This window comes from Tasmannia lanceolata, unplaced genomic scaffold (assembly GCF_043159265.1).
Source record: "Tasmannia lanceolata isolate RefF3 unplaced genomic scaffold, GAP_Taslan_0.1 ptg000037l, whole genome shotgun sequence".
Lineage (NCBI taxonomy): Eukaryota > Viridiplantae > Streptophyta > Magnoliopsida > Canellales > Winteraceae > Tasmannia > Tasmannia lanceolata.
The window spans coordinates 22,329,851-22,350,320 of NW_027518714.1; the positions used below are offsets into that span (position 1 = coordinate 22,329,851).

At 39.9% G+C, this 20,470-nt stretch overlaps 1 protein-coding gene across 1 annotated transcript in view; it reads right to left on the bottom strand.

Moving 5' to 3' along the window:
- Positions 1-20,177, bottom strand: part of LOC143860068 (uncharacterized) — an 87,121-nt gene extending 66,944 nt beyond the window's left edge. The window contains exons 1-6 of the mRNA XM_077370579.1: positions 19,981-20,177; positions 19,567-19,696; positions 5,379-5,423; positions 3,249-3,289; positions 2,994-3,075; positions 2,485-2,529 (exon numbers count right to left, since the gene is read on the bottom strand). Of these exons, the coding sequence (XP_077226694.1) occupies positions 2,485-2,529; positions 2,994-3,075; positions 3,249-3,289; positions 5,379-5,423; positions 19,567-19,683 (330 nt within the window). The 5' untranslated portion in view covers positions 19,684-19,696; positions 19,981-20,177. The remainder of the gene's footprint in view (positions 1-2,484; positions 2,530-2,993; positions 3,076-3,248; positions 3,290-5,378; positions 5,424-19,566; positions 19,697-19,980) is intronic.
- Positions 20,178-20,470: the final 293 nt, after the last annotated feature.

Below are 20,470 nucleotides of genomic sequence, written 5' to 3' on the forward strand. Positions count from 1 at the left end.
ACGTAGGCGCCACCTAGGATAAAAAGCAATGATGTTTAGAAGTTGTCTAGTGGTCAAAGGTCTAAATGACAACCAAACATGCTTTGGGGAGATCTTTGGAAGATCTCAAGCATTTGAAACTCCTACAATCCCCCCAAAATGAGCAACCAAACAGAGCAAAAGGGAATTATATCAGCACTACCATGTTTTAATATTTCCACTAAAGCATCTTGTCTTTTAGTATTTGAAGAGCTGTCGAAAGAATATTACAGTTCCTATAAGCTTTCACAAACCAATTGAAAAAGAAAAGTCAAGCTTTGACCGTGCAACTATTAAGTTGTGCTGATATCATTTACCAAACCAAATTGCTTTTTTTCCTATCTAGTTTTTTTTCTCTTTTTCATGTTGCATGCTAAGTTTTTCCTATTTTTCTAATCGTGTCCCCGTTTCTGAGTTTTGAAGGCTCGCCATGTCCGACACTTCGTGTCCGTGTCGACACGCGACACTCGTGTCCGTTTCCACAAATCATAGATGGAAAATAACAAAAAATTTCAAACAACCAACAAAATAAAAGATAGCACATCAATGCTAAATAAATCAAATAATGAAAGGTGTAAAGTAAGCTAATTGACCCAAGGGCCCACAAATATGCATCTCAAGCTCAACCTAATCTCCACAAGGGCCCTCAAGTCCTCGATCGGATTTGGGGAACATGAAACTTTGTTTGGATCGTAGGCATTACTATCACATATATTCTTCCTATTCATATACCCGCTTGAAGAAATCTAAAATCTCTTTCGATATCTCCTCTTTCTTTTCTATTCTCCCCCCACTAATATTCAAAGATTCTATTCGATTCCCATGCCGTCTAGCACTAGCAATGCCATGGAAATATGCAGTGTTTTTGTCCCCCTCTTTAAGCCATTTCACCCTATACTTTTGTCTCCAAGTGATTTCTTCATGAAGTAACAAATGCTTATATTCTTCTTTTAATTTTCCTCTCGTCCACCTCCTCTGGCGACCCAAGATTATTTTCCACTTTCAGTTTAATTTATTTAATTCTATTTGACAACCACCTTTTTCTTTCCGATGTTAAATTTTTCTGATCCACGTTCCATTCTTTAAGCTTCTTCTTTACATAACGAAGTTTGACCCCAAAAGCTACGCCTGACGGTCCAGACACCTCTCATTCTTTCCACCATCCACCCAATTTCTCCTCCATTTTTGGGGATTTCTAGCCATGCAATTTCAAACCTGAACGGTGGGGGACCTCAAGATTCCAATCTAGGATCCAACAGAATCGGACAATGATCCAAAACAGTATGATGAAGAGCTATTTGGCAAACCACAAGGAATCTCTCCAACTGGACAAATGAGAAACCGGGCAATTCTGCTCCAAGCCTGCGACTTTGGTTTCTAGCAGACAAATTTTCAAAAAATCTTGTCACTTCAGCCAACCAATCGAGTACATGCTCCGAGAGTTCCTTCCTATAAAAATTAGAAACGTCCACTCTAATGTAGGAAGCCCTATCACTTATGCCGCACCCATGTTATGGGAATTGTGCTCCTCCATGCCCAAAACCTAAGAATTCTCATCATCGTGCAGCTCATCACGCGGATCATGGAGGTTGATGAGTGGTCCAAGGATTTTAGGGTTTCCAATGGCATCATTGGTAGCAAAGATTCCCACTTGCTGGTTTTGTGGATTATTTTCCACCACCTAACATGGCCCATAAAAACCATTGACCAAAAAAGCTTTGATAACAATTAATGTAAAGCAGGATCAAAGACCAAAAAAAATATAGTAAACAATTAATCCATCCAAGAAGTAAAAGAGGAAGAGAAGTAGGGTGAATCCTAATAGTTTCAATAGAAAACAAAACAATAACCACGAAAATACCCTTTTCTCTTCACATGCATTTTGTGAAAATAAACTAAAATTACCAAAGTGCCCCTAATGATTTATTTAAAGGAAAATGATAAATCTGCCCTTATGTGAAATTATTAACAAATCAGTCCTCTTCTAGCTACCAAAACCATAGATCAAAATTGATCCATAGGTATATAATTTGATGATGATGCTCCACGTGAAGTTTCAACCCATATGCTTCAACATGGGGCGACAGTAGTAATCTGAGGTTAGGCCTTTCAACTCATATGCTTCAACATGGGTCCACAGTAGTAATAAGAGGTTAGGCCAGATTTTGGGACGGCGTACACAAATCAGCTCCATTGGCTATTTTTGCATTGATTTTTTTTCTTCTTTTTGAATTTTTTGACACAGAATAGTACATTTGCATCGAAGGTGCAAGCTACCTAAACTTGAATGACTACTAGAACACCCATAAGTAGATGTTTTTCAATTAATTCGGTTGAAAATAATGATAGGTTTCAAATGCCAATACAAAACTAGGAACTTACGTGTACAATAATGAACAAAATAGAAAAGAGGAGATACGGAATCTCACCTTTGAAAAGTATTACGACAAGGACTTAATATCTTACCTTAATTGAGGCAGAATCAGATTTTACCACCTGCCGGTTAAGTATCTGCAAAAAAGAAAGAATTGCTGCATCAGTTAAGCACTCCAACCAAAACTTTTCAAGAGACAAGAATTTGAGCAAATTGCAGTCATTTAAAGATAAAGACGTAATATCATGTTACTATGCTCCAAAATGAATACCGTACCTTCACAAAGCAAAAAAGAGAATTGGTTCTCAATTCTCCAGCTACAGCTTATGAAACTAGTTTAGAAATATAAGATTCAACAATGATATTTAAGTTCACTTCCTCTTCCTAACACTTTTTCTGTTATCCATCAAAAATAGAATAAAAATAAGAAATGTTCAAGTGATCTAATATTTGTTGACGTGATATTTTTAAGATAAAACTGAGGCTTAGAAAAGGTACTTGTGAATGGGTAATAATGTGACATTAAAATTTATTAGAATGAGATCCAATAATATAACTTCAAAGATTGCAATCAACTAAAATCCTATTGCATAAAAACAACCTTATAGTCACCCGACAGAACCTTCAGACTGTAGCAACACCCTCGAGGTTGGAGCTGTCCAGCAAACTGAACTTCATTGTTCCTAAAGTAAAAAAAAACAAATGATAAACTGAATGGAAAAATCAAAACTGCCTTCAGGCAACTTGACACATACTAGAGACTAGAGAATACGAGGTCATGCAATAACATAAAGTATAAACCACAGTAAGAATACTGCCATCATACCGATAAAAAAAAAAAGAATACTGCCATCACCTTTCATTACAATAAGGACAGTCAAACGCCATCAACACAACCTGAAGCAATACAATGAAAAGCAAATGATTACGACAAATAAGATAACAAACCCCCAATTCAATGGGTTCACTTCACTAATGTAAGAACAGTGACACAAACATCTGGACAAAAAGCAAATGAAAAGTACACAAATGCATGACTTACTGATGCCAGTATTGCAAGTAAAATGAAAAAAAGAAATAAGAAAAGAAATCGCATCAATCCAATTAAACAGAATTGGATCAACACTTTTAAATTTTTCATTAATTGGTAACGATGAAATTTAGACCCATGACCTCAAAGCTACACAATATAAGGCACCACCAGTAGCAGCAGAGGAGCAACCTAAACATGCATATGCAATTGAAAGTTTGAAACAAACTCTAATCTCGACTAAACAAACCTAGTGTTCCAGATGTGCGTGGAATCCTCTTCTATCCAACCCCCAACATTCTCCCCCCTCCCCCTCCCCACCCCCGTGGACAAAAAAAAACAAAAACAAAAAAAAAAAAAAAAACCAATCCCACTCTTGAATTTTTGCTTTTTCTGATAAAAATGCTTTGGGTGATCTAGATAAACCCCCTGCATCCAATCACCGCATAATTCCTTTAAAACGACGCAAGGCATATCATGCTCTTTATGTTACACACATACTGACCTTCTAAAGAGTATGAGTTGAGTTCAAAATCATTAGATTAGCAATACAACCATCCATAATGATTTAAAAACATCAAACACCTAATGACCTGCACTTTCGCGCATGTCAAATAATTTAGTACCTGCCAAATTTCACATGTAATTCGTATAAATATTTATAAATAATGCATGCACCACATTTTGTATTCACTTCATATAAATATAATTATATAATACATACTAATATATTATACGACCATTACACTTACGATTTTGGTTTATGCATCATCTCGGTTTCGGTTTCGGTTTCGGTGGGGATGGAAACGGAAACATTTCGGTCGTTTCGGTGGAAATTTAAAACCATGCGACTTCACATACTCGAGTGTGTTCTGCCATAAAGTGTCTTGGCAAAGTTATCACTCAAAAAAAGGAAGAATCTTGGCCAAGTATCACTCAAAAAAAAATGAAGAATCTTAGCCAAGTTCCATGGAAGATGGTTAGGGTGGAGAGTTTGCACATGAAAAGACAATGACTGCATTTCAAAAAAAAAAGGAAAGAAAGAAGAAGACAATGACTTGCTGAAGAAATGTATCTTTGGCCCCATATGCATCAGAGCAATTTGTAGAAAGATTTCAATATTTTCAACTTGCTAAGGGAGGATTCACAAAACGATGGTTTGTAGCATGAGTTTCCCAGTAACAAGTGTACCTTTGGAAGATGGGCGCTCTGTTGCAATTTAGTAGTTGTATCATCCTCAAAGGGATGACCAAACTGAGGTTGTTAATTAGAGTCTTAGTAATTTGTTGAGGAATATCATGGGTGAGAAGGCCTGAACAATGAGCAAATCTCTTTTCAAAATTGTCTATGGGCATGCACCTAATCACATATTGAAAATAATACCTTTGTTGGCCACTAGGAGGCATAGTTATGATGCAAAATAATTGGATGAAAAATTCAAGAGTTGCACAAGTATGAGCAAAGCTTCAAGAAACCAACACAACGTATAGGATACAACAGTTAGACATGGTCATGGTGTATCTTCATCAAGAATGCTTTCCTAGTAGTACTTACATTAATTTCAAGTACAAGGATTGGCTCTTGTAATGTAAGTTCTTGAAGAAAATCGATGACAATGCATATAGGTAAAGATAAAGCTACCAATGGAATAGACATCACAGTGCCAACTTAATTGACTAACATGGTGAATCAAGCATAATACAATCGATGAGTCCTGAGTCAATAAACTAGCTTTCAAATTATGCTTATATGCCCAAATGAGGAACTGAAAAGGTGTGTTTTGTGGATTCCACCACAAGAGAACCCTCATTGGAGTTCCTTGTTTGAATCTTCTTTTTTCTTTGTGATTTCTTTTGAAATTATCTCTACTGCAATTATTTGTTTTAATTATTGCTGTCAAGCTCGCATGAACAACAAAATACCCATAAGAAAATAACATGGTAAAAAATTACATACCTCCCTAAAATGTGGGATGCGAGTCAACAAAACCTTGGTTATGCCCTGTAATGATAACCAACATCAGGATACCAATATATATATATAGCAGAAGAACAGGCACACATCTTCAGATCCTTTCTTTTTTCTTCTTTTTTCTTTTTTTTGAATAGAACCTTTCATTATGTCCACATTCTTGTTTTAAAAGAAGAATTTGCGAGATCTTACACAAACCTAACCTTTCGATGATAAAAATCTTCCCAACAGATTACAGATTTACAATCTTATAATACACCACATATGAGATCCACGATTACTCCAAAAATTCAAGCAAACTAACACCAGCAAATAAGGGGTTGTTTGATTGCCACATAGATTTTCATGGATAAGACCCTTGTCTTTCATTACCTTGTATTCCAGGATATGCTGTTCTGGATAAGTTCTATCCATATCCTTTTTAATCCATGAAACACTATCTTCAAAAATAAGGATAAGCGGAATTCACTTTTTGGGAGAAATTACATTTAGCGTTTACTTTTAGGATAAAATGTTTTCTGGGATAGATCTTATCATGGATAGTTGTGCGACAAACTATACAACTCTTATTTTGGAATATATCTTATCCAGAGATTCTACAATCAAACAGCCTCCAAGAGTTCACCGCATGACTGAAAATGGCCACATTTTGAAATGTAACCGTACCAATAAAATAGCACACAGGGTACTGGAAAGTAAAATGATGAAATTAAACCAGTGGTTGCAAAAATGAAACTGGAAACACAGTTAGCACAAATATAGGAAAATATAAGAATTATAAACATCTAAACGATAAGATTAATTTTCAAAAAAGAAAAATAAGAATTACAAACATGTGTATGCATGCTTGCTACATAAATACATAATATGAATAGGGAAATGATATCAGCACAACCATGTTTTGATATTTTCACTAACTCCTCTTGTCTTTGAGTATTTAAAGAGCTTTCAAAGGTTATTACAGTTCCCAAAAGGCTCTCGCGAGCCAATTAAAAAAGAAAAGACAATCTAGGTTTGTGCAATTATTAAAACATGGTTGTGCCGGTATCATTTCCCTATGAATAATATGGGATAAAACTAAATAAATTAAGGTTATCTCCTAACAGCAAAGACGATAGAAGTAGAAACATCAAGCCTAGCTCATAATCCCATTTGCTCCTTTCTAAAATAAGTAGATAAACAAAAAAATGTCTGGTTGACTGTATGAATATAGTACAGCATAGGATTTAATTTAGATCTATAAAATAATAGCCTAAATTGCACCCACTACAATACCATGGTGTGAGAAACGGATATAGAAGATAGCTGGCGGTTTGACTTCCAAACCAGGTGCATGTCTGTCATGGCAATTTTGAAAATAGTGTGACCCTGTTATACAATGTGTGTGTGTGTGTGTGTGACCTTGTCTGTCATGGCAATTTTGAAAATAGTGACCTTGTTATACAACGTGTGTGTGTGTGTGGGTGTGTGTGTGTGTGTGTGTGTGTGAGTGCATTTGGAAATTGTCCAGGGTTTAGCACACACTGAAGTACTGAACAGTTGTATCCATCATTATATGTATGTACATATGTATATGTGCACATAAAATTTGACTCAATATAACTGAAACCTAGTAAGAAAATATAAAATATGCAAATCAATAAAAAGAATAAGAGAATTTGTACCATTCAAAAAAAATAAGAGAATTTTATAATATTTTCTTAGGCCCTGTTTGGTTGCAAGAAAAACATTTCAGACGGAAAAAAATTTCATTCCACAATTTAGAGGGCTATGGCGTCATTATGCTTAATTTAGAAGGATATTGTCTTCTTCTTTTTTTGAATGAACAAAGATTTCATTGAAAGACTGAGATAGTCAAAAAAGATAAAAAGAAAAGAAATAAAATATATACAACAAGACTCATGCAAAAAGTAAAGTGAAATGAAGGAGGGAGCAAATCATATCACTCCAACGATTCCAGAATAACTCCCCTCTCCCCCCCCCCCCCCCCCCCCAACGCAAACAACCTCACCCCCATTAGCCAATCTCCTAATACGGCGATAGGAAATTCTAGAATCTCCCTTGATATCTTTAATCTCATTGAATAGGTCCACAAATCGCCAAGGAAAATGATGAGAGCCAGCTAATCATCGAATCACGTAGAGAGAATCCCCTTCCACCACAACCCAATTTCGATTTTCCCCCACTAAAAGCTTCACACCTTGGTGAATGGCACGTAGCTCCACTTCACTAGAATCAGAACACCAATAGGTCCCGCAAAGGCCCACCGCACCAACCCCCTCCTCATCTCTTAGCACTCTCCCAATACCGGCCGGACCCAGGTTGCCAACACTAGACCCATCAAAGTTAAGCTAGAGAAAACCCCTCTCTGGAAGCTCCCATTTCTGAATTATGTAATTCCTCGACTCAAAGCAAACACACCTCCCTCCATCCATTCTATAAATCAAACGCGGAAACAAAATTAAAGCTGAGGAGGATTTAGCCTAGAATACCGAAAGCACCACCACCTTGGTGAAAAGGTAGGAAACGCTTTTAGCATGGCCCTTAAAGATTCTGGCATTCCTCTCTTTCCAAAAGACCCAAATGACAGCTAGGAACGAGATATACCATAATACCTTACCCTTTTTCCGCCAAGGGGACAATTGCCAACTCTCCAAAAGCTCTATAAGGTGCTTAGGGAAAACCCATGAGATACCGAACCTTTCCAATATGCTACCCCAGACCGCCCCGACCACCTCAAAATGAATGAAAATATAATTAACCGATTCCCCCATCAAGATAGAAGAGAACACAGTGGTCTATGATCAAGATCTTCCTCTCCCTTAGAAAGTCCGTTGTTTGGATGCGTTCTCGAATGGCGGCCCAACCCAAAACACCTACTCTGGGAGGCACAGGGGTAGACCAGATCCTAGCAATTATAGGGGATGCAGAACAAGGCAGGAGATGCTGGTAGAATGATTTAGCGGAGAACTCTCCAGAAGAATTCCAGACCCATACCCTTACATCAAAACCGTCCTTCTTAATGTAGCAACCCTCCAGGATCTCGAAAAGCCTAAATATCGATTGAAGCTCCCTCTCCAAAAAGTTGCATCTAAAGGAAGGACCCAAACAATCCTGCGCAAGGACCAAGAAAAACAATCCTTTACTAAAACCTCCTTTGAAGAAGCCATTACAAACAAATCTATAAACATATCTTTCAAAGGGGAAGGAGAGCACCACTTGTCAATTCAGAATCTCACACGATCACCAGAGTACTCTATATCTTATCCCTTCTCGAAAAAGATGCAAAAAGCTCAAGACGTCTCGCCACACCGGTCATCCCTGCAAATTGAACCGATCTATTGATTCCCAATGCCATACAGTCGTTCCATATTTGTTATCGATGACCTTGGCCCAAAGTGAAGATTCTTCCTCCCCGTATCACCGCCATGGATATGAAGTATGAAATGTGTTGAGAATGGTCATGTTATACCTCTCTCGTATAGAGGGGCAATTATGTCTTTCTATGTAACACGTGTGTGTGTGTGTGTATCAAGGTGTGAGAGAGATTTTCAACTCTCTCATTCACGCATTCTCCTCTCCATCTTTTCTCTCCTCTCTTCTCCACTCTCAATACTTGAATGTAGATTCTAACATGGTATCAGAACGAAAGATTGAAGATCGAGATTGGAGATCCCTAACCCTAACCCTAAACTCATAAACCCTAAAACAATAACCCGAATCAGTACCGTGCAACCTACCCTAACCCTCATTGCACTCCCGCTTATCCATTCTCCTATTGCCGCACCACCTTAAAACATCTTTTTTTTTGTGGTTTTCCTTTCCCCAAGCCACTTGCACCCTGCCACTGCCACCCAAACAGTCCCGTAGCACCCCAAAACCTTTTTTTTTTCTTTTTGTGGATTGTTACCCACCAGCCACTCGCACCCCACCCTTTCTACCCTTAGTATGTCGTACCACCAATAAACCCACTTTCAACCTCCGAATCCTAACCCTAACCCATAGCTCTCTTCAAATCAGTCCCTAAACTTGCTTTTAATTTACTTCCATCTCTTTGTCTTGATGTTCTAAATAGCGATTATTTGATCTTTCTCAACTCGTGGATGGTTCCGAGCAATTCTTTGGTCATTTTCTCATATTGGTGGTGTATGTTCGTGGTGTTGTTTCCCCTTTCTATCCCGAAACCGTGCGTTAATGTGTGAGATAGCATCTGTAGATGCTTTTGTTGGTATCATGTTCGCGATTTGATGGTGATCAGTCGTTGGTGGTGCTTGTCGTTGGTTTGGTGTTGGTTTTGGTGATATTGGCGGTCGTTTGTTGGTAGCTTGATTTTTCTGTGCTCTTCGTAGTTGCTATTCGTTGGTGGTGGATGTTAGTCAGATTGGTGGATCTGTCTGCGATTGTTCATGTTGTTCATTGGTTTCTGATTGTCCCTTTTCCGGTTATTGTCATTCGTTGGTGTTGATAAGTGAACACCAACTATTTGATGAAATGTCTCAGAGAATTTATTGTTGGCTTTGGTAGTGATCGGTTGTCCCTCATTGCTTGGTAGATGTTGAGAGCCTCGTTACATGTGTTGTTGATGGTGATTAGGTTGTAGTTGTTATCGGTGGTGTGTGCTTCAGTCGTGGTGACCTCCTGGTGGATCTACGTTGATCTGTTTTTGGTGATTTGATTTTATGGTCTTGGGTGCGATTTGGTGGTTGTTGTTTGGTGGAAGTTAGTGGAGGTTTCTGTTGATGTTGTTGTTGTTTGGTGGATGTGGTTGTTTGGTGCTGATAGTGGCTGAGATTTCTGTTGATAGTGGTTGTTTGCGATCCATATGTTGGAGTATGTTGGTGGTTTATGATTCATCGTGAATTGTTATAGGAGATTTCTTAGTGTCTGTCTTTGCCAGTGATCAGTTCTTGTTGGTTGGTTGTTTCTATTGTGGTTATTCAGTATGACGATCCCTGATGATTCATCCATTGAGCATTCTGCTCTTGCCATGCATAGCGGTTATGGTCGTGGTGAGCGCGATGGTCTTGGTCGTGGCCGTCGTGGTCGTGGATCTAACAGAGATTCAGGGGGAGGCTGAGTTGTTGGTAGTCGTGGATCCCATTACTGTACTTATTGTGGTTTTGAGGGCCATACTGCTGGCTTTCACTATGACCTATATCCGGAGTTACGAGCTTAGGGCCCTCCCGTGTCGCTCATCATGTTTCTAGTACGACTGCTGCTAGCTCATCTACAGCCCCTCTCCCACCTCCTTCTGCCGATACAGTGGTTGTTTCGCATGCTGAGTATGAGGCCTTATTGAGATCCCAAAATAGAAGAAACCAAGCGGTCCAAGCCACTGTCACACTAGCAACGGAAGGTAGCAATCCATCCTGCCCTCTCAGTCATTCCAGTTCTTGGCTCATTAACTATGGAGCCTCTCATCATATGACTGAACAGTAAACTCCTTGGTTCCTTTGCGGCTCCTTCTACATCTACATCGATTACCTTGGCCAATGGAACGATGTGTCCTATTTCTGGTACGGGGGACACTTCGCCCAGCCCTGACTTGTTTCTATCCTCTGTTTTATGTGTTCCCAGTTTTCCTTGTAACTTACTTTCTGTTAGTCAACTTACTCGCAATCTTCGATGTTCTGTAATATTCTTTCATTCTTATTGTATCTTTCAAGACCTAGCAACTGGGAGGAGGATTAGTTCGGGCCATGAGGTAGACGGCCTCTACTACTTTGATAGTAAACCTTCGCATTCTGCCTTGAGTGCTTCCACTGATTCATTTATGTGGCATTGTTGTCTTGGTCATCCTCCAGCGGATCAAATGCAGCACTCATCCGTTGTGTCTAGTCCTATTAGTCCTTTTCGATGTGAGTATTGTGAGTAAGGAAAACACCAGTGTGCTTTCTTTCCGTCCAGGTCGCCAAGTCGTGCATCTAGTCCTTTTGAGCTTGTTCATTCTGATATTTGGGGTGCCTATACAACTCCATCTACATTTGGATATCGTTATTTTATTGTGTTTGTTGACGACTTTTTCAGAATGTCTAGATTAGATGTAAAAAAAGATCATTCAGAAGTATTTGATGTATTTCGTTCCTTTTATGCTGAAGTTTCTACCTAATATTTATGTTATATTAAATGCTTGTGCACTGATAATGCACGTGAATATTTTTAGTTTCTAATGGGTTTTATCAGTTCCTCCCTAGTCATGGCATTATTCAGCAGTCATCGTGCGCCCATACCTCTCAGCAAAATGGTATGGCTGAGAGGAAACGTCGATACCTCTCAGATGCGTGTCCCAAAGACCTTTTGGGCCAATGCAGTTCTCACATCTAGCTTTCTGGCGAACCGTTTCCCTTCGTTTGTTCTACAGAATAGGTCGCCTTTCTCGGTATCACATACATCTGGAAATCCCTTTCCTTTACTTCCTAGAGTTTTTGGCTGCACTTGCTTTATTCATAATCTTGTTCCTCGTCTAGATAAGCTTGATCCACGCATCATTAAATGTGTCTTCCTAGGCTACTCTCGCACTCAGAAGGGGTATAAGTTTTATAGCCAGCAGCTTCGTCTTGTTTATGTCTCTGTGGATGTTACCTTCTTTGAGGATACATCTTACTTTACTGAGTCTGTTCCTACACCCTCACCTGACCCTCCACTTCCGCTACAGGTACTAGTTCCAAGTATATCTCCATCTCTTCCACTGCCAGTACCCCCTGAGGTGAAGGTTTATTCGCGTGGCCCTCGACAGGTTTTATTACGCACGTGTGCAGATGGCCCCTCATGCGCACCACCACCTCCTCAGCCCGTTGGTCCACCCACTGCTCCTGAGGTAATTGTTTCTTCTTCTGCACTTGATAATGCTCCTGTGTCATCTCGTACACGTTCTCGTTCTACTCATCATCCATTTCTGATGTGGTTTCTTATGCTTGTATGTCACCCTCTTATAGTTCATTTTTATCATCTGTGTACTCTGTCTCTATTCCTCGTTCTATTGTCGAGGCTTTGGCTCATCCAGGTTGGCAAGCAGCAATGGATGCAGAGATGGGTGCTATGAAGTTGAATCATACATGGCATTTGGTTCATCTTCCTCTAGGGGCGTAGGTAGTCGGCTGTAAGTGGGTGTTCAAAGTAAAATACCTACCAGATGGGACAGTAGAAAGACTGAAGGCTCGATTGGTTGCAAAATGGTACACACAGAGCTACGCCATTGATTACACGGAAACTTTTTCTCCTATGGCGAAAATTCCTTCAGTACGAGTTTTGATATCTCTTGGAGTGAATAAGTCAAGGCCTATCTATCAGTTAGATGTCAAGAATGCCTTCTTGCATGGTGATCTGGAGGAAGAGGTATACATGGAGCAACTTTCAGGGTATGTTGCTCAGGGGGAGATGAAGCATGATGTATGTAAGTTACAGAAGGCTATATATGGTCTTAAGCAGTCTCCTCATGTCTGGTTTGGAGGATTTAGTGAGGCGGTGATACGTTTTGGAATGAAACGGTGTGATGTCGATCATTCAGTGTTCAGCTCTCAGGGTAAAGAAGGTAGGATCTTCCTGATTGTTTATGTTGATGATATCATCATTACAGGGAGTGATAGTGCAGATATACAGAGACTGAAGGATTTTCTTCAGAAAGAATTATGTACCAAATACTTTCTAGGGATAGAGGTAGCACATTCACGTGGAGGGCTATCTTTATCACAAAAAAGTACGCACTGGATATATTGGAGGAGACATGTCTTCTGGGAGCGAAGCCAACTGAGACACACATTGACCCAAATATCAAGCTTTTCCCTGATCAATGGGAGTTACTAGGGGATCCAGGCAGATAAAGATGTTTAGTTGGGAAGTTGATTTACCTCATTATCACACGTCCATATATCTCTAATGCAGTCGGCGTGGTTAGTCAATATATGAGTGTACCACGGACACCTCATTGGTCAGCAATTATCCCGATAGTAAAATATCTGAAGAAAGCTCCTAGTAAAGGACTCCTCTTCAGAAAACAGTCACATCAAGATTGAGAGATATGCATAAGGTCTACAAATGGCTATTGTAATTTTGTTGGAGGCAACTTGGTGCCTTAGAAGAGCAAGAAACAAGAGGTTGTATCAAGGTCAAGTGCAGAGGCAGAGTATACAGCCATGGCTTATACAGGCTGCTAGTTGATCTTGTTGAGGTCATTTATGTCAGAGATTGGGTTTCCCTACTCATCACCTGCTTCGCTCCACTATGACAAAAATCTGCCATTCATATAGCCATGAATCCAGGGTTTCGTGAGAGGACAAAACACACAGAGGTGGATTGTCACTTTATTCGTCATAGGATTTAAAAAGGGGAGATTTGCACAGTGTTCACAAGGTCAAACGACCAGATAGCATATATGTTTACACAAAATCCCTTCACAAGGCTAGATTGAGGATTTATGTAACAAGCTGGGAATGTATGATACACGTACTCCATCTTGAGGGGGAGTGTTGAGAATAGTCATGTTATACCTCTCTCGCATAGAGGGGTATTTCTGTCTTTCAATGTAACACGCATACATACATGAATACATATATATATCAGTGTGCGTGAGAGATCTTCAACTCTCTCATTCACGCATTCTCCTATCCATCTTTTCTCTACTCTCTTCTCCACCCTCAATACTTCAATGTAGATTCTAACAATATGATCTCATGAGAGGTTCATTGTGACAAAGGAGAACTTTCCCAGATCATTCTGTAATACGAGCACGAGGTCCTCACCCTACAACAAGCAACAATTCTATCCAAACTCAGGTCATTCACTTGCATTTTCCTCAGTTTGGTGCTACCAAACCGATGGGGCGGATTTACAAAGTGGAACAGCTCTTCTCCTATTATAAGACTCCATTCAAATGGCAGCTAGTAATCGCTTCCTTCCACTTATAGCTTCCTCCACTTATCGCTTCTTGCCACTTAGAAGGAATGGCACAACAATTGTACAGATGGATGGATAAATCAAGAGCAATAGAAGGATGGTGGGAATTCACGCCAGCTTGGAAATTAGATTTGGGTCCACTGAATTTGAGAAGCCCACAGCAGCATTGGTAAAGGTTTGTCAGACTACAATGGTCCATGAATATCAATGCCAATTTGAGGCTCAGCCCAACCGAACCGAATATCTTAATGAAGCCTTCAAGACGAGTTTCTTTGTACGAGGGTCTTAAGGAAGAAATTCGATTGAACGTGCAAATGTTTAGGCCCAATTCATTGTCAGCCATCATTGGGCTTCCTCAGTTACAAGAAGAAAAATTGGAGTTCGTCGGCGATTTTCTAAACCTCGCAATGACAAGAACCTAGAAGAATCCAGTACGATTGCCCTCGAATCATCCCACCCAACTATTATGTGACTTACTCCAGCCCAAATTCAGGAGACGTGTGCCCAATGATTGTGCTATAACAGCGACGAAAAGTTCTCTCCATGACACACTGAAAGACATAAAAGTTGTATCTGATAGAGGGTTCCGGGCTGGAAGTGTTGAGAAAATCCACAGGCTAAAATCCGATCATGCACAAGTTCGTACGACGTCCGTACACAAGTTCATACAAAAGTTTGTATGAAGTTCATACACAAGTTCGTGCACAAGTTCGTACGATAGTTTGCACACAAGTTTGTAAGACGTTCGTACACAAGTTCATACAAAAGTTCGTACGAAGTTCGCACACAAGTTCGTAAACAAGTTCGTGCACAAGTTAGTACGACGTTCGTACACAACACAAGTTCATACAAAAGTTCGTACAAAGTTCGCACACGGTTCGTATCGTACACAAGTTAGTACGACGTTCGTACACAACACAAGTTCATACAAAAGTTGGTACAAAGTTCGCACACAGTTCGTATCGTACACAAGTTCGTGCACAAACACACACAATGGAGCCGTAGACAGTCAAGTGAAATCCAATCCACAAAATAATTTGATCTACGAACAGCATCATTGTGGCAAAGGTCGTAATGCATGAGGAATCATTACCGCAAATGATTGTGTTATAACGGCGACGAAAATTTCTCTCCATCACACAGGTGCAAGACATAAAAGTTGTATCTGATGGAGGGTTCCTGGACAAAAGTGCTGAGAAAATCCATAGGCTAAAAGCTGATCTGATGGGAATCGCGATTCCCACTCTATGGAAAACACGTTTCCTATCTAGCCTCCTTGTCTCTTGGTAGTCCTCTTGTTGGTGGTCCTCTTCTCTCCCTCTTCTTAGTACTTACATGTAAATCCACGTAAATAAGGGAATAACCCATTTGAATCTATTAAAAATAGTTTCAAGACCCAAATCTAAAAGGATAAAATGTCAACTTTCCAGTTCTAGTACAAAAAAAAAAAAAAAAAACGGGTCAGGTCAAAATCTTAACTTCCAAACGATAGGGTATTTATCTAATTTTAAAAATTCATAAATTCTATCATGTGCAAACATTATTAAATCTCAAAAGTCCGGTAAAAAATATCTCATGATTTGGTCTCTAAAAATTTTACATCTTGCCAGGCATTGGTCAACGCAGTGGTCAACATACTAGTCAACACAGGCATTCCAGCCGATAGTGATTTTCCTTTAAGTAAATGTTGAATCTTTTAATAAAAAAATGTTTTTTTAATATTTGGTTGGTTCTTAGAATTATTTGTTATTTTTTGTAATTTTTATTTTTTTTAATTTTTTAAATACTTAACTATAAAAAAATTCGCAGACCCTTAAAACAACCTAATATTAGTCATATTAGAAAAAAGAGAGCAACCCATGATTTTTCCCAATTTGGTTTCCCACTTAAATAAGGCAACTACACCAATTGGAAAACAAGGCAACTTTTCCAATAAATTCCACCTTCAGATTTTTCATTGATGTCACAATTAGTCCATTGTCGTTGCAAACCACCACTAGTACTCTAAAGTACCAGTTACAGACCCTCAAATCATCCTGGTTCTGACTCCGCCTAACTCCATCAACATGGTTATTGCACATGTTTAGCTGTCAACTCGTTGACTCGACCAATCAACCCTAGAGAGGGATCTTGATCAGTCCTCCCTGTCGCATGTACAGTCACCTTCTCATCATTGTTCGCAACCTGGAAACCCGTCTCTGCACCAACAGCGAAAGAGACCCTATGTGTGAGCACGCCACCACTATGTTTCCAATTAGCCATTGAGATCTTAGGAACACTAGTCATCGTGTCCCAAACCAGACAATATAACCTGCCACACTTCCCTCCTTTCATCATAACCATACAACCGCGTGTGATTTTCATGGCTTCACCTGCAGCTAAATACCTGTAACCCTTTATTCCAACCAACCAAATTTGGTTCTTCCATGTCTTTGGGACATACACCAAACCACCCAAAGTATGAAGTATTCCATCGAACATCTTGATCTTTACCGTTCCAATTCCCGTAATATCACACGTAGGCCCATCACCTATGGACACAATCCCTACCCTTATCTCCCGGAACGTATCAAAAGATTCCCTCCTTATCTCCCGAAACGTATCAAAAGATTCCCTCCTAGAGCATACATGAACGTAGCACCTCGAATCTAGAATCCAATCATCATGAGAATTGTAATTACCTATGGAGACTGTAAGAACATCCCAACCTCATCGCTCTACTCATCCGTTACTGTCACCACCGCATTTGTAGCACCATTCTATTCGACACGTAAGCTTACTTTAGACAATCTAAGAACATCTCCAACCACTTTGCATTGCTCATCTTTTACCGCCACCACCGCATTTGTAGAACCATTTTATTCGACGTGTAAGGTTACTTCAGACGATCCCACTTGATGTGACATATTTCTTGCAACGATAACATTGCACGCCCTTTTCGCTGACCTTGAATCTTGACCTACCTTTTCTTAATCCCCTGTAAGACGACCTTCCTCTTCGATTATCCCCATGAACAACTAGCTCATGGTCTTGACTCCCATTAAGAACAAGCTTCTTTCGCATCTCATTCGATAAGATCGACGTCGTGAATTCCTCTAACTTCACTGTATCGTTATCATACAATAAAATCCTCATCAGGTTGTCACGCGAATCTTTGTGGAGTTGATAATTTATGTAGTTTTTCTTCTTCCATAACGCTAAACATAATGTTATCTGCCAGACATAGCAAAATTGCGTTGACCGCTTTCAACTCAATGCCTTCCCACCCAAAATCCATCATCTCTCTAGCTTCCCATCCTTTACCTTCAACACCTCAGTTAGGTCATGTTGAACAAAGATGTCCTTTACTCTCATCTGCCATAGGATGAAACTGCCCTTTTTGTCAACCCGTTGATGTTGAACTGAGTAGAAGTCGGCTTTACAGCCATCTTATATCACTCCGCAATTTTCGTTACGATGCTTCACCTCAAACGAGAATCACTCTGCTAATCTCTCTACCCTCTAACCGCTATCCAATCACAACACACACAATCACTCCACTCGACCTCAACGATCATTCCAACCACAGCTCCGATACAACTTGTTGCCACCATCTTATATCACTCCGCACTTTTCGTTGCGATGCTTCACCTCAAACGAGAATTGCTCAGATAATCTCTCTACCCTCTGACCGCGATCCAATCACAACACACACAATCACTCCACTCGACCTCAACGATAGTTCCAACCACAGCTCGGATACAACTTGTTGCCGCCATCTTATATCACTCCGCACTTTTCATCACAATGCTTCACCTCAAACGAGAATCGCTCGGATAATCTCTCTACCCTCTGACCGCGATCCAATCACAACACACACAATCACTCCACTCAACCTCAACGATCGTTCCAACCATAGCTCTGATACAACTTGTTGAGAAAATCTACAAGGTAAAATCTGATCCAATCATGCACACATAAACGTAAAATTATAAATAAACACAAACCACGAGATGAACACTGAGATTTTACATGGTTCGGACAATATGCCTACATCCACGGGGGAGAACACAATCTTCACTATGAGAAAACAATATACGAGGATTAAAATAGGATTAAAGCACAAGCCCGCAAACCGTAACCCTTTCCCTTGCTTCTCAACCAAGACCGTACACAAGAAACCTGAGAAAGAGCCTAAGAAGAAAACCTCTCCTCTCTCCCTTTCTCTTTCTCTCCCTCCTCTTTTTCTCTCAAGCTCCCCTAAGACAGTCGTGGGTTTTTTACTCTTTAAACAGCCTAACACTAGTCATTGGGAAACAGACAGAAACCCACGATTTTCCCATTTTGGTTTCCCGCCTAAACTACACAACCACACAAATCGGGAAACAAGACAAGTTTCCCAGCAGGAAGAAATAGACGAAGAAGAGACCTAGGATGTTGACGCTTTTAATTCGGGTGCTAACCTAGAGGTCAGGTTCTTTGGAGGGAGGTCAATCAATACGGCACATCCATGGTTAGCCGCATGCTTTCGTAGGTAGGAGTTCATTTGAGGAATCTCTACGATTTATTAGAGATGGGAATTGATAGGGATTGGTAGTAGCTAAGTAGAAAAGGAGATTGATTGATTTTATTGTGCTTAAAGAAGGTTGTGGCACATTCATGGTTAGCCACATGCTTTCGTAGGTAGGAGTTCATTTGAGGAATCTCTACGATTTATTAGAGATGGGAATTGATAGGGATTGGTAGTAGCTAAGTAGAAAAAGAGATTGATTGATTTTATTGTGCTTAAAGAAGGTTGTTAATAAGAATAAGCAGGCAAATTTTCTCCGAAAAAAAAATCGTGTTTGCTTTAGGAGGTTCCAGTTCCACTCCAAGCAAACTGCCTAAATGCCACCATTTCACAAGGAAGGCGAAATCACACATCACAGGAATGAAGATATTCTAAACTGGAGAAGGGCAGTATTTAATCTTTTATACTTTAACACTCCTCCTCACGTGTGGCCCACATGTGGTCCCATCTTGACCCGACCATTGCATGTGGATTTATTTTTTTATTTTTTTTGGAAGTCGGAGAGGTTTGAACTCGAGACCTTTGGCTCAGATACCATGTTAGAAACTTACTGACTTCTGTAAAAGCTTAAGCTGTCAGAGAAGGGCAGTATTTAATCCTTTATGCTTTAACATATACTATGAGCAACACAGAAACCCCAGATCCGAGGGCGCGACCAAAAATAAAAAAGAAAAAAGAAAAGTTATTTTTTGGGACAGATTGAAGGAAAAGCATTGAAGGAATTCCCCTTACATTCTCTCCACAACGCATGCAGAGGCTCTCGATCTGCTGAAGAGGCGTTGCATCGTCCTCAGCTGAGACCGCTTCTGCGGCCGACCTTACATCCACAATCGGCTCTGCATTCTCCATTTCCTCCGAAACCCTAGAAACAACAGATGAAGAATTTCAGAACCAGTAATTATCGTATAGTGCTCGAATCGAATATAATATAATGATTTCATGAATCATGATGGAACTTCAATCTAGACAACAAAGAAGACATAAACAGAAAAAAGAATGGGTTGTTTGATTGAGAAAGGAAGAGAGATACTCGAATTTTCGTTGCAGAGAAAGAGAGACAGTGAAACCCCTCTCTGGGTTTCCACCAAAAGTAGAGAGAAACCGTTCTCCGGCTTAGCCCAGAGAGAGAGAGAGAGAGAGGCATACCTTGGTTGTTTGGTGTTGATTTGCACAGGACGAAAGAGGAGAGATTGAAGTTGAGAGAAGAAGAAGGGTCGAGAGAGGGAAGTTTTAGCAGAGGGTATGATAGGGTAAAAAGAATCGAATGTAATATTGGAAGCTTGTGGTGTGGGAATGGAATGGAGTGCAGAGTATGACGAGACTCCACTCGAGAGTTTATATGGTGTAAGCCTTTATAATCAACCTAACAAAAAAACAAAGCCCTTATAATCCCACATCATAGGATGATCCAAACCGTCCGTTATGTGACAACGTAAATAGGTTGTGCCCCAAAAATCATTTTCAGAGGAACCCATCACATGAATGGTTTGGATCATCCTATAGCGTGGTCCGCATCATCCTACAGCTTACACCATATAAGATCTCTTGAGTGGCTTTCAAAGTCTGTTACAGTTCCCGGTGTTCGGCTTAAGGCAGGGGTAGCTCTCCCTAGAATAGTATGGAGAGAAGATTTGTA